Source organism: Bubalus bubalis, chromosome 15, assembly GCF_019923935.1.
Source record: "Bubalus bubalis isolate 160015118507 breed Murrah chromosome 15, NDDB_SH_1, whole genome shotgun sequence".
NCBI lineage: Eukaryota > Metazoa > Chordata > Mammalia > Artiodactyla > Bovidae > Bubalus > Bubalus bubalis.
The window spans coordinates 27340513-27356003 of record NC_059171.1 but is presented as its reverse complement, the minus strand read 5'-3'; the positions used below and the strand labels follow the sequence as shown (position 1 = coordinate 27356003).

Here is a 15491-nt window from a genome sequence, read left to right as displayed (position 1 = left end):
TTGCCTTCTCCGATACATACATACACACACACACATTTACTCCATAAATAAATAAGGAAACTAAGGTTTACAGAGGTTAAAAACACTTGGCCAAGAACACAAGGCTAGTGAGAGGTGGAGCCAGGCTTTGTAGAGCCTTCATTGGGTAGAGCTTGTTGGTGTGTGAACTTTCAGGCTGGCGCCCCCTTCTGGAGATGCTGAGTTGTGCATGGCAGTGGTGCCTGAGGACCCCAGAGGCATCTGATTGGCCTTAGGTTGAACTGATTGATCTCTATCATTCACCTCTTGGTCATCTCTGATAAATCGGCAGGATCACATTTATTTATTAGTAATGAAGGTAACAGGCCCAGGGAACTTGGATGATTGTTCACGAAGCCAAAGGGACCCATGCTCCTGCCCTGTACTCTGCTGAGGTTGACCAATGCAGAGTCTTAATTTTCCTGGGGGTTGAGGTAGAAGGCTGCTAGTTATATCTTCAGGCCCTGTGGGAGATTAATAAGCTTTTTGCCCTGGTCAGAAATGTTCACTTTCTCTTCCCTTCTGGAAATTTATACTCTTCTCTTTGCTTATCATTTCTCCATCCACTTTTCTTGGTTGGCAGGTAGATTGTATTTATGCCAAATACAGGTAGCTGAGCCAGGCCAAGATAAAGGAGCGAAGCTGATGGTGTTATCCTTGACCTGTTGGCCCTCTGTGCCTCCTCTCCCATTGTCCCTCCCTCCCTTTCTCAGGGGACTGGCCTCTGCCAAGACTTGAGCTGTTGTAAAGGTGTGTGCATTTTCCCTGGGCTTTTCTGAAAGCAGGCTTCTAGTGCAGGAGCAACTCTAGAGATTTTTGGAGGCCGTCCATGGGGACTTTGTTTTAGGACCATGGATACTTTTTTTAATATAATCTGATTTATTTATTAATGGCTGTGCTGGGTCTTCGTTGCTGTGTGGGCTTTTTCTCTGGTTGTAATGAGGGAGGTACTCCTCGTTGCAGGGCGCAGGGTTCTCATTGCTGTGGCTTCTTTTGTTACAGAGCACAGGCTCCAGGGCTCTGGGCTTCAGTTGCTATGGCACGTGGGCTCCAGAGCACAGGCTCAATAGTTGTGACACACTGACTTAGTTGCTTCTCGGCATGTGGGATCTTCCTGGACCAGGGATCGAACCAGTGTCCCTTGCATTTCGAGGCAGATTCTTAACCACTGGACCACCAGGGAAGCTCAGGACTGTGGATCTTTATTACATACTCTATTGTGTACACACATACGGTTAAAAATAGGAACATGCTCTCCACTGAAGGAAGACCACCATTTGTAAAGAGTGACTATAAAAATGCCTGACTCAAGTGAGATAAAGCATTTCCTGTTGTGGGGCTTTTTAAGGGAACGATGCCTGAAAAAGCCCTCTTCCAGCCCTCAAGCCACTGTATCAGTAATTCTAGTTAGAAATAATTCTAGCTAGAAATAATAATTCTACTTAGAAATAATAATAGCTTACCTGTAACGAGTGCTTGCTGTGTGCCAGGCACTGTCTTCATTTCTTTTCATGTTTCACCTAATCCCCACAGTCCCTTAGCACTACCTACTCTTAATATTTTCATCCCTGTTTTACAGATGAAGAAACTGAGGCAGAGAGAGGGTAAACAACTTGCTTGAGGCTCCATAGAGTTAACAGAAGGGCCATAATTCAAACCCAAGTGGCTTGACTCCCAAACCCTCATAATACTGCATTATATGGTGTGATTACTTTTATTATATGATGATTTTCTTTTAAAATCTTAGACTTTCAAGGAACAAATCAATTGTCCATAATTGTACTATTCCCCTACTTATAATTTTTATAACAAGAGTAATACATGCACCTGGTTAGAAAAGCCAGATGGCTCAGGAAGTTATAAAATGAAAATAAGAGTCTCTTTAAATCCTCATTGTCCTATTTTCAAGGGAAACCATTATTACCAGATCTCTTTTTGTTCCTCAAGAAAAATGTTCTATACATGTAGCAGTTTATGATTTAAAGGTTTATTTACAGAGAAGCAAGCATGCCGCACCCACTCTTCTGTATCTTGCTTTCCTGATCGAGTAATAGGTCTTTCCATCTCAGCACACACAGGTGCATATCACCCCTTGTCATGATTGTAGAGTATCCATTTAGTTTGCTGTGCCGCCCGCCTTAAGCTGTCAGTATTGATGGACAATTCACTTGTCTTCTTGGATGCTTAAGTGCAGGGGAAGTTCCCAGCAGTACAGTTTTCTTTTTTATGCACATTGCACCAATTCACACTAGTGTTTTGCCCCAAACCCTTAACAGAACCAGTGTTAGCAAACTCTGATTTTTTTTTTTTTGCTGATCTGTTGAAAAAAAATCCTTTTTCATTTCCATTTTTAATTTTATAAGTGATATTGTATGGCATTTCAGGTATATCGGTGGTTTGTTTTTCTCTCTTTGTCTGCCATCTGACTGTTCATGTCCTTTGCCCATTTTTCTGTTCTTTTTTTTCTCTCTTTTTTTCTAATTTGTTTGAGCTTTTGGTAAGTTAAGGAAATTAGCCCTTTATCTATAAATATGTTATAAATATTTTCATTCAATTTATTATTTGTCTTTGACTCTGCTATTTTATTTTTATGTAATTAGATTTATGTTTATAGTTATGTAGTTAGATTTATCAATACAAAATTATTCACTTCTGCATCGGACATGATCTGATATGCAAGACATATCAGATCATGTCTTCCTGAAAGGTTGTAAATACCATTTCCATTTTATCATAATTTCAGAAAAGATTTATCTTCATTCTGATTGATGTTCGTATGGAACTGCCATACATTTAAAAGCATATATAAACATTTGTAAACAGAAGTTCAAATTTAAAGTATATAGAAATGAATAATTTTGTATTGATAAATCTAACTACATAACTATAAACATAAAATCTAACTACATAAAAATACAGTAGACTCAAAGACAATAAACTGAAAGAAAATATTCATAACATTTATAGATATATTTCAATCCATTTGTTGATCTTTAGATCAAATATTCCCATTCTGACATAAATACCTATGGAAGTTTTGGGATTAGTTTGCAATAAGTAAAACAAAAATCCTCTTTTGGCTGTGAAGCATTTTTTGGATTCCTTGGCTGGGCCCCCAGAGCTCAGCTCTGCAGCTAAGAGTCAGTGCTGCTGAATAGACTTGGAGTAGCGTCATCTGTAATTACACATGTCCACTGCTCCAGCTGCTCCTTAATAGTGCTACTTGGCCTTAGTGAAAACGGCTCCTCTCCCTTCCCCAGAGACCTTTAAATAGAAGATCTGTGTATCTGTGTGTGTTGACGGGGGATGGGAAGATGAATTGATGGGGGTCTGGGTCTTTTTTGTGTGTGTGTGTGTGTGTGTGTGTGTTTTTAATTAGCTGATTATGTTTGAGGTGGAGATATAGGTGGCCAATCTGAATTAATCTGATTGTTTTGCGGTAACAAAGGATAAAGGAAGGTTTGGGGTTCCTTGAAGCAGTGGTTTAGGATGGCTTATTACCACTTCGTAGACGTTAGGAGTTCTCTGTTCTCAGAGGCCTGTGTGATATTCTGATGAATGAGGAATCCACAGTGTCCTGAAAGGCAAAAATAATAACGTCCTAAGAGACTGGATCACAGTGTTTAAAAAAAAAAATGCATCTAGTTATCAGTAAATTTTGCCCATATTTTTTGTTTCCATTTTTCCTTCCTTCTCTAATTCCCAGCCTTACCATCACATGCACAGAATGCTCATTACCCTAAGGTTATTAATAAAAGTAAGGCCTCTCAAGAGAATCCAGCAGCACTCCTGAACAAAAACCCGCAGAGCTTCTGGAGGCCGGCAAGCACAGCTCCTTTATGGCTGGAAGGTGCTGCCCAGTGTGTAATCACCAGCATCAGCATTGCAAGGTATCTCAAAGGTCATCCTGCTCCGCCTACCCCAGTACCTGATTGAAGACAGTATTGATGAGGATATTGACTGGGATATGCACATTTTAAAATTCCCTTCAGCTTTTCAAGCAACAGCTCTTCAGTGGCCAAATATTTTTCCCTGTGCTTTGCTGAAGCAGTCCCTGTGACATCAGAGATTTACCAATAGGTATCTACATACCAGCAGATGGGGGCAAATATTTCCTTGTCCCCCAAAACTGCATTAGGCTCATGCTATCCAAAAAATCCCTATGGAATATATATTAAAAGTCTTAAAGTGAGTATATACTTTGGTTTAAATGTTCTACTTTTAGGAATTTATTCTAAGGAAATAATCAAACAAGAATGTAAATCTGTATGCTCAAGCGTATCCATTAAGCCCATGTGGGTTTAAGAGTGGGCACTCTGGGGTTAGACGGCTTGGTTTCCCTCTTGGCTCCACTTCTTATTGTATGACCTGATGTGTGTCACTCAACTTCTCTTCTGTATCTTTAAAATGGTCTGATAGCTGTCCCTGCCACATAGAGTCTGTCCTGTCATGAAAAATAAGTGACTTAACATTTAAAAGATGCTCAGGATGGTTTCTGGTACATAATGTTTGGTATTAATCATAGAAAAATGAACATAGCCTACATATTCATTGATTTAATAAAACAAAATGTGCCATGTTTTAAAGTTATTCATATAGTAAAAGAAAAACAGTTAGGTTACATAATAATGTATTAAGTATGAATGCTGAATAGTTATATACCAAAAGGTTATTTTTTGGTGATTGAATTATAAGCTATATTTTCCCCTCTGGATCATTGCTGTTTTCTAAGTCTTCCACAAAAGAAATGCATAGTATAATAAAAATTGCCTTTTCAAGTCCTGCAGAGTAATAATAACAGCTAACATATTTTGAGAGCTTACAATGGATCAGGTGTTTTTCTGAGACAGGAGATAGATACTCATTGCTTACAATAACCCCATGAGGTGGGTGCTATGATTATCACTGTCCATTTACAGATTAAGAAATTAAGGCAGAGTGACGTGAAGTAATGTGCCTACTACATCTTCCATCTCATAAGCAGTAGAGGTGGGATTTGAACCTGGGCTGTCTGATTCAGGGCTTATGTTTTTAGGTTAGGAACTCTCTTTGTATGGCAGTGGCACCCCACTCCAGTACTCTTGCCTGGAAAATCCCATGGACAGAGGAGCCTGGTAGGCTGCAGTCCATGGGGTCGCGAAGAATCGGACATGACTGAGCGACTTCACTTTTCACTTTCATGCATTGGAGAAGGAAATGGCAACCCACTGCAGTGTTCTTGCCTGGAGAATCCCAGGGACGGGGGAGCCTGGTGGGCTGCCATCTCTGGGGTCGCACAGAGTTGGACACGACTGAAGCGACTTAGCAGCAGCAGCAGTGACCCACAAGAGCACTGAACTACATCCAGTGCCCACCGCAATCACCTAGCTGTATACACTGTTTAAAGGAAATACATAAAGAGTGCCTCTCCTTCTTGGTATCTTTGCTACAGCTAATAGATACATAAGAGGTTTTCAGGTCTCCAGCTGTCCTTTTAGTTACCCTGTTTAGTAAATGGGGAGAATGTATTCAGACGCCATAGTAAAATTGACTTTTCTGTATATCCCTTTTTTACATGACAATAAGCAAACTGTAAATAGTTTATATTTTTAAAAGTCATCAACAGAAATAGGTAAGTAGCATTTACATTCTTCACTATAATATTACTCAGATAGTCCTGAATACAGTTGTACCCTGGATGGGTCTTCTCAGTCTCTTTCTGATGTATACAAGGTAAGTTAGAAACGCACAGGAACAAAGTGCCCTTAGGCCCTGCAAACACTAACAAGTCAATATATTGAGTGCCAGTAGCAATAAATTTAGAACAACGTGGTCCCTTCAGTTCAGGGTACGTAATAACTGCAGAGGGGCTTCCCCGGTGGTGCTAGTGGTAAAGAATCCACCTGCCAGTGCAGGAGACATAAGAGATGCGGGTTCAATCCTGGGGCGAGAAGATGCCCTGGAGGAGGACATGACAACCCACTCTAGTTTTATTGCCCGGAGAATCCCATGGACGGAGGAGCCTGGTAGACTACAGTCCATGGGGTCAGGGTTACAAAGAACCAGACACGACTGAAGCAACTTAGCGCACACACACACACACACACACAATAACTGCAGGTCAGAGGCATCGTTAAATAACAATGGATTTTCAGCAAATGTCTGTTTCTGTTCTAGAATTTCCATTTTTATGCAGGCAGTCGAATTATATTGATGGGTCTTTGCATACCTTTTAAAGAATGAAAATTGGGTGTCTCAGAGTAATAATTTTACATCAGAAAATAATATCTTACCCCTGATGGCTGCAACCACAGGACCTATTTTTGAAAATCATCCACCTTTATCATTTTATAACCAACCTGGTAATTTGCTAGCAAAGTTGGAGTAGACTGTCAGGACTACTGTGTTCCTGAGTAGCATTACCAATCATGAGTCCTTGAAACTGTGAAATACTATAGTTTAGCCAACGCATTACTCAGAGGCAACTAATTAAGTTCAAGGAGCTTCTGGGAGTTCATTACATCATTAGACAAAGTCTCTCAAATCCAGAAGGAATAGCCAGTCCCAGTTCTGATAAATTGCTACCGTAATCCTCCCAGAATTCTGCTGGGAGCTGGGATTCGCAGCTGTCATCTGCCCTAAGGAGTCCTTCCTGATCTCTTTTCCAGAAGAGGCTGACCTTCCCGAGAGGTCCTAGAAACCAGATGAGGGATCTTTCTCTTTGCCTTGCTGTTACTTGCTTCCCGCTTCAGCAAAACCAAAACACGCCATCAGTAAGAGCATCTGTTCACAGTGGGCCAGTCTGGCCGCCTCTTGTCCTCGTGGCTCATCTTGGCTGTCAGGAAGATGGTAGTTTATTCAGGAACCTCCCCAGCTCCCGCTCCTTTTACGGTCTTCTTGGGACATGTTATCACAGGGGTAGCATGGGGATTTGGTCCTGGACAGAATTCATCGCCCACAAGCCTTAGGCAAATAAATCAGCTTTTGTTTCTTCAAAAGTAGAAGACAAGATTAATATCTGCCTTACAAAGATGTCAAGATTAATACGTCAAGGAATAGAAAGAATCTTGAGCAAGGGCCTGAAACCTAGTAGGTTCTCAATAGTCATGATCATCAGGACTTCAGTGGTTAAAGTTCTGTGCATCCAAAGCAGGGGGCATGGGTTTGATCCCTGGTTGGGGAACTAAGCTCCTACATGCACACAACACAACCTAAAAAATAAAATTAAATTCAAAATAATAATGATTACTATCACTGCATATCAGAAACTCAGGGGATTTAGATTATTCATAGTTTCCTCAATCAGAAATGTGATCTGGTTCTGAGTTTGAGGCCAGAAGAGTCACAAATTGTGCCACAGGAGTTGAGAAACAAGATCAAATAAAATTATGAGCCTCAATTGATTTTTCCAAAAGCATTTGGAATTTCATCTTTAAAAAAAAAAAAATGCTCTTTCTTTTCTTCCTGTTGTCCTGTTACCTCTTCCATGCCCCTGAACTTCCAGGCAATCCATGGAATGTTTTCATTATTACTATTTCAAAACTTTGTTTTGTTAAAAATGAATTTATGTTAATTATTCTACCACACAGCATGTTTTCAATTATACGCTGAACCCTAGTCTGTGCTTAAAACCTACTGTGATCTTTGTAAACTAATAAACAACCCCTCCACCCACCCCCAAAAACTGCGGTTTCAAATTTCAGTGATCATTCCCAGGTTCCATCACTGGTCACTGTGAACTTTTTTCACAACTCTCTGGAAATGTTAAGTTCCTGCTGTTCTGTTAAGGTTGTGTTCTTTATAGAAAAGCTGCAGCTGCGGTCAGAGAAGTGGAGGAAGATCAGATAGCGGGGCTTGGAGCTGTTATCTGGAGCGCAGGCTTTCCTATTTCGAACCGGTTGATTATCTCCAGGCCCTAACGTGCCAAATTCAAGTATGGCTAGCCGACTGCAAAGCCGAAAGATAAACTCTCCTGGAAAAACCGCTCTGGGGCTGACAAGCATGCTTTTCATGTTGCCGAACGTTGGGGTCGGCGCGTTCATGTTCCGGGCGCGCCCGGGGAACCGGGAGGGAGCGGCGGGCGCTGTCTCCGGACCGGGTGACCGCGGCTCCTCCGCGGGAAGCCCGGCATCTAAGAAACCGGCCTCCCGGTGCTTCCAGGCTGTGTTTAGGCGACGCCGTCCTCATGCCTGCGCCTCCTCTCGTCGGCTTTGAGGAAAACGGTGGGAGCCTGGGAGCGCTGGAACCCCGCCACGTGCTGCGTCCGTGTGCAAACGCGGGAGCCGGGGACCTCAGAGGGCAGGGCATCGGCCAGCGGGCTCTCGGGTTTCGAGTTTCCTGTCCTTCATGCTTCTCCCCCGCCTTTGTTTTTTCAGGTAGTGAAGCCGATTTCAGCTCCTCGAGCAGCACCGGCAGCATCTCGGCTCCTGAGGTCCCCATGTCTGCCGCTGGGAGCAAGCGGTCCTCTTTCTCACGCAAGTAGGCCCGCCTCCAGCTCCGGCTCTGTCCTGGTTGAGATGCGATGCACGGGTGTCTTACCTGTCCTTAACCTGTTTTCCTAGACACCTGGCTTTACTGCTGTCCATTTCCGTTTTGTGATTCTTCAGTGAATGGGTTTGGGGTTGGTGGCGTTTTACAGTGATTCACGGTTGGTACTTTGCCCAGCCTTACCTGCCGTGGTCATGTGGTTGGCCCCGCGTGTGCCCATGCGGGGCTCCCCCCTCATCCCGTACCCGGCTCGGGGAGGCCTGCTCCTCCGGCCCCCACCCGTGTGCTCACCTGTGGATCAGGTCTTCCCGTCCCCACTTCCCACCCAGCCTCCGCCTTCTTGAATCTGTCCTCTTGGCCGTAAAGCCTCTGACTTCACCCTTTTCTTGCCTCTAGCTGAGCTTCCTTTTTGTGAAAGAAGCATGGTGAGCCTCTGGGCCACCTCCAATATTCACTTGGGGAAGGGGTGAAGAAAGTATAAAGTTCATAGGTCGGGGTGCCCCCCACCCCCCAAAAGAAGGCTAACAGAATGGTGACCTCTGTGGGCTCTTGGTTGGAATGCCAGCACCACCAACCCCAGGCCTTGTGGCCCCCCCAGCTTCTCTATGCCTGAGTGTCCTCATCTGGAAAGTAGGGTAATAGTCATACCCACCTTGTAGGGTTTATTTATTGTTGTTTAGTTGCTGAATCATGTCTGACTCTTTTGTGACCCCATGGACTGCAGCCTGTCAGGCTCCTCTGTCCATGAGATTTCCCAGGCAAAAATACTGCAGTGGGTTGCCATTTCCTTCTCCAGGGGATCTTCCCCATCCTAGGGATTGAACGTAGGTATTGAACCCACGTCTCCTGCTTTGGCAAGCAGGTTCTTTACTGCTGAGCCACCTGGGAAGCCCTGTAGGGTTTATAGTTACGGTTAAATTAGCTAATTGAGTAAAGTGTGTTTACTGTGTTTGAAGTGCAGTAAACATCAGCACACGATTGGTGCTGTTTGGATTGGGGGAGAGAAGGGCCATGAGGAAAAAGGGGCCACCATTAACATTTGGAGGGACACATTGTCAGCCCCAGGATTCTCTGCTGCCATCTGTAGCTTCATTTATTCAATTAGAATTTATTGAGCATCTATTATGAGGCAGTTTCTAGAGATATGGCAGTAAACAAAACTTAGGAAAACCCTATTTGTTCTAGGAGAGAAAGATAATGAATGCATGTAAATAATATAAATATATATATTTTTTAATGTGCAAAATAAGGACACAGAGACCCACAGTGTGTGGTATATTCTGGATAGGCTGGTTCTGGGAGACTGTGTGATGAGGTTAGCTCTGGGCCGGGACCTGAACAAAGCGATGGAGTGAGTCACATGACACCGGGGGTGATGAGTCCCTTGACTGTCCTGGACCACAGTGTCTGAATGTGTAAAAAGGAGGTTGGACCACATGATTCTTAAGGTCCCTTTTCTGGAGAAAAACTGTTTAGTTTCTAACTGCTTGCATTTCCAGGACTGAACAAGCAAATGTTTCCCACTTCTCTTGGGTGAGCAGAAGATGTGACTACTATTTATAAAGGGATCTGAGGCCCACAGGGCAGAGTTTTATTTAAAAACAAAGCTGAAGCCAGACAAACTTGTAACTAAAGAGTGAAGTCTGCAGTGAAGAACAATTGTTCTATCTCCAAATACCGTGTATTTTGGAAATAAAGTGCCTCTGGGATCATAGGATGAGACTATAAACATTCTCTGTACAGATCAGATGTGGCTTGCTCTGAGAATAAGCCATTTACCTCACCCATTCAAGGAATTAGCACATACCTGTGGTACAAGGCACCAAAGAACAGAGAAGCAAAAGAAAAAGAAATGGCCTGAAGAGCAAACCAATTTTAATAAGCATTTCAAAGGGATTTGAGTCTGTTGTTAAATTCCAAGGTAATGTCAGGTATACTGACTGACTTAGAGAAAATATTCTAGTCTGGAACCCATGAATTCCCTCAGTGATGGAAAATTGATGTTTTAAACATAAAACAGCTTAATATAATTATGTGCAAATCAGATATACGCTTAATAGACAGGAAATTGAAATAGGCAAGTGTTCTGTCCATTATGCTCACGTTTTAAAAATCTGACCCAGGCACAGACAGAGCACCATCAGTGGATTTCTGGGATGGAATGCTGTGGGTGTTTCACATAATCTGTGTGTTCTACAGGACCACGTGTTGAGGATAGCTTCTCTGGATGGGCTGGTTCAGTTCAGTTCAGTTCAGTTGCTCAGTTGTGTCTGACTCTTTGTGACCCTGTGGACTGCAGCACGCCAGGCCTCCCTGTCCATCACCAACTTCTGGTGCTTATTCAAACTCATGTCCGTTGAGTCGGTGATGCCATCCAACCATCTCATCCTCTGTCGTCCCCTTCTCCACCCACCTTCAATCTTTCCTGGTATCCACACTAAACTTTTTTTTTTTTTTTTTTATGTTCAATTTGTTCTTTTTTTTTTTTTGCAAAGTTTTTTAATTTTTTATTTTATTTTTAAACTTTACATAACTGTATTAGTTTTGCCAAATATCAAAATGAATCTGCCACAGGTATACATGTGTTCCCCATCCTGAACCCTCCTCCCTCCTCCCTCCCCATTCCATCCCTCTGGGTCGTCCCAGTGCACCAGCCCCAAGCATCCAGTATGTGCATCTAACCTGGACTGGCAACTCATTTCATACATGATATTTTACATGTTTCAATGCCATTCTCCCAAATCTTCCCACCCTCTCCCTCTCCCACAGAGTCCATAAGACTGTTCTAACTTTTAAAGAGCTTATGATCCTTTTGGGCTTCCCAGGTGGCGCTAGTGGTACAGAACCTGACTGCCAGTGCAGGAGGCGTAAAAGAAACAGGTGCCATCACTGGGTCAGGATCCCCTGGAGGAGGGCACAGCAACCCACTCCAGTATTCTTGCCTGGAGAATCCCATGGACAGAGGAGCCTGGTGGGCCACAGTCCACTGGGTCGCAAAGAGTCGGGCATGACTAAAGCAACTTAGTGCCTGCACACACAGATACACACACACACACACACACACACACACACACACCTTTTAATTGGGTCACTCCTCCTGTAATAAATGAATTTTCTCTGTGGAGAATTAGATCCTGAGAGGAAGGCTAACGGAAAAATTTGGTGAAGAGGTAGGGGAAATGAAGGACAGGTGGAGCTGGAGAGAATTTTTTTTTTAATTTATGGGCTGTGCTGGGTATCTTCATTGCCATGTATGGGATCTTAAGTTGCAGCATGTGGGATCTAGTTCCCTGACTAGGAATTGAAGTGGTAAAGAGCCTGCCTGCCAATGTAGGAGACATAAGAGACATAGGTTTGATCCCTGATTCGGGCAAATCCCCTGCAGGAGGGCACAGCAACCCACTCCAGTATTCTTGCCTGGAGAATCCCATGGTCAGAGGAGCCTGGTAGGCTACAGTCCATGGGGTAGCAAAAATTCAGATACAACTGAAGTGACTTAGCATGCAGCACACCCCTGCATCAGAATCGCAGCATCTCAGCCACTCAACCACCAGGGAAGTCCTGAAGAGAATATTTTTGACAGGTGATTTCACAAACAAAGGAAACGGCAGCCCACAGAGGAGTCTGGCAGGCTGCAGTCCATGGGGTCGCCGCACGACTGAAGCACCAACACTTTCACACTTCACAAACAAAACTTGGAAGATTTACAAACGACCTCCTCTTAGAAAAGGCCAACTCCCTGGTCTTTCTGAGAAATTCTCTTTCTTAAACCAAAACTCTCATCTGACTAGAGGCAGCTAGAAGTGAAAAGAAAAAAACAAAAACAAAAACTCAGGCTATGGAGTCAGATGGACCTGGGTTTGACTTGAGCATCTATCGTTTATTAGGTACAAGAAAGACCCAGAGCGCCCAGCCTCAGTTTCCTGTTCTGGAAAATGGGGTAATAATGGCATTCACCTTCCTGATTTAAATGAACTGAGAAATCTTTGCTACCCTATGTATTAGCCCACCAGGCTCCTCTGTCCATGGGGATTCTCTAGGAAAGAATACTGGAGTGGGATGCCATGCCCTTCTCTAAAGGATCTTCTTGACACAGGGATTGAACCTGTGTCTCTTATGTCTCCTGTATTGGCAGGCGGGTTCTTTACCACCAGCGCCACCTGGGAAGCCCCTTAACACAGTGCCCAGAACTCGGGAAAAGAGTCATTAGATGGTTATTTTTAGTCAGAAGTGATAAAAATAATACTAAAGAGTGGGCAAGATGCTGGTGCTGCCGCGGCTGGTGGTGGTGGTGGTGGTGATGGTGATTAACATACCAGTTTCCTCAGGCTGTTATAACAAAAAACACAGACTGGGGAGCTCTAAACAGCAGAAATTCACTTTGCACTATTGTGGAGGCCGGAAATCCAAGATCAAGGTGTTGGCAGGACTGGCTTCTTGCGGCGGCCCCTCTCCTGGACTTGGAGATGCCCATCTCGTCCTTCTTTCCTCACGTGCTCTTTTCTCTGTGTCTGTGTCCAAGTTCCCTCTTCCTATAAGCACACTAGTCATACTGAATTGAGGCCCACCCTAGCACGTTGTTTTAACAGAAGTACCCTTTTTAAAGCCCTATTTCCAAATACAGTCACATTCTTAGGTGCTGGGAGTCAGAGCTTCCACCTGTGAATTGGAGGGGGACATTGTTCAGCCTGTGACAATGATGATGAAGATGGTGAGGGCAAGGGTGAGGATGTTACCTGAAGGAAAGGGCAAGGGCTGGCAAAGGGAGAATCCGCTGGGTGCCTTCTGAGGATCCCTTCTTCACCTCCCCGTTTCTCTCATTTCCAGTTACTGGTTCAGGTTTGCAGGAAGGGGCACAGCGTAGCAGAATTCTCTCTCTCTCTGGACTGCATTCGTCTTATCCACCAGACCAAGGGACTTGGGGAGGGCTAGGAAGGCAGTGTCAAATTTGCCTTTGCATGGCCTTGACAAGCATGGAATCCTGTTTCTCCATTGAAGATTTCTTTTTTTATCATCATCCACGATGTTTGTACCCACGTTTGTACCCACATAAGTTAGCATTTGAACTAAACTAAATGTAAGGGACAGAATTGATCATTTAAAGCATGCAGTTTCTTTTTTTAAAGCTGGCTCTTACAAACAGCCTAGTAACTCATTTCCTGAAATATATTTCAAGACTCAGTTGTACTTGAGTAGTGTTTGATAGCTTGAAGAGTTTTTGCTTTATTTTGTATAGCAGAGGAATTCTTACAAAATCCTCACTTCATTTAATGCATATGTCACTAATCATACATCTTAGTGCAAGCACCAAACTAAAGAAGTTGGTGGTGAATTCTTCAGGTTAATAACCACATACCTCGCCAGTAGCTAGTATACCTGTTTACAAGCCCAAAACAATATACTCCATTTGTGGAAAGATGGAGACATATCTGTAGAGTTAAGAGACCTGGATTTAAATCCCAGTTGAGTTGTGAGTTCTTGGACCAGTTTTTTTCTTTTTTCCCCTGCTTGGGTGCGTGCTAAGTTGCTTCAGCTGAGTCCAACTCTTTGTGACCCCTTGGAGTGTAGCCTGCCAGGCTCTTCTGTCCATGGGATTCTCCAGGCAAGCACACTGGAGTGAGTTGCTATGCCCTCCCCAGGGAATCTTCCCAACCTAGGGATAGAACATGAGTCTCTTTCATCTCATGCATTGGCAGGGGGGTTCTTTACCACTAGCACCACCTGGAAAGCCCTTTCCTCCCCCCTGAGGTTCATTTATTGCTCATAACTTTAGTACTTCCCATACTTCATGTAATGTAAAAGGAAAGTGATCATCTGACCAGCCTTACTGTCATAAATCTTATTGCCCTGATGGTCAAAGTTAAGTGAAACAATGTTCATAAAGCCCTTACAACAGAGCTTGGGTTGCAGAAGGTTCTTGGTGAAGAATTTCCTGGATCAACATGAAGGGTAGCGCTTTACTTTTTCTCCTAACTTGTAATGGTTAACCCTCCACATGTCTCATAGCCACATGAAGAACTAGTCAGGCCAGTCGGTGCCAGACTTAGAAGTGAAGCAGAGAGAAGCACCTCCCAAGCCAGAGAACATGTTCTTTCCTGCCCCGCCCCTACCACAGAGTTGCTGAAGTTGGTTTGTCACAAAGCCATCAGCCCATCTGTTCCATATAAAGTGTCCCCTTTCACAAAAAAAAAAGGAGGCAGAGTCCATTTGGATGATTTAAAAAAGAAAGAACTTTTTAACTTGAGAATTTCATGATGTTTCATTTATATGTGATTTACTGGGTTGAGTACTAGTTCAAATTGTATTAGATTTTAAGTAATTGCAATTTTGGAGCCAAGTAGACCCAAGCACACACACTTACACTGACACTCATGTTTCTCAGTGACATGTGTCTGTTGGATACACTTGCAATCAAAATTGCAAAGAGAGACTGTCAAAAAGCAGCCCTGCTGCATGAAAAGTATCGTTTTCCCTTTTACTTCCATGTAATGTCATCAACGGAGAAGGCAATGGCACCCCACTCCAGTACTCTTGCCTGGAAAATCTCATGGACAGAGGAGCCTGGTAGGCTGCAGTCCATGGGGTCTCTGAGAGTCGGACACGACTGAGCGACTTCACTTTCACTTTTCACTTCCATGCATTGGAGAAGGAAATGGCAACCCACTCCAGTGTCCTTGCCTGGAGAATCCCAGGGACGGGGGAGCCTGTGGGCTGTTGTCTATGGAGTCGCACATAGTCAGACACGACTGAAGCAACTTAGCAGCAGCAGCAGCAGCAATGTCATCAAGATGTATTCCTGACATAGATGTGCTATCCTATTTAAGTAATTTCTACATTCTTAAGATGCTTCCTTACATTGCGTTGTTGTTGTTGTTGTTTAATCACTGTGTCCAACTCTTTGTGACCCCATGGACTCTAGTCCACCAGGCCCCTCTGTCTATGGGATTTCCCAGGCAAGAATACTGGAGTGGGTTGCCATTTCCTTCTCCAAGGGATCTTCCTGACCC

At 43.6% G+C, this 15491-nt stretch overlaps 1 protein-coding gene across 18 annotated transcripts in view; it reads left to right on the top strand.

Annotated features, from left to right (window-relative positions):
- SYBU (syntabulin) overlaps positions 1-15491 on the top strand; it is a 127058-nt gene that overhangs the window by 102239 nt on the left and 9328 nt on the right. For 16 of the 18 annotated variants that reach the window (XM_044928630.2, XM_044928628.2, XM_044928631.2 and 13 more), the window contains one exon: positions 8373-8475. In XM_044928630.2, the coding sequence (XP_044784565.2) occupies positions 8373-8475 (103 nt within the window). Of the gene's footprint in view, positions 1-6124; positions 7931-7991; positions 8220-8372; positions 8476-15491 lie in introns of those variants that run through there. The other 2 variants (XM_044928633.2, XM_044928632.2) reach the window with 2 other exon arrangements.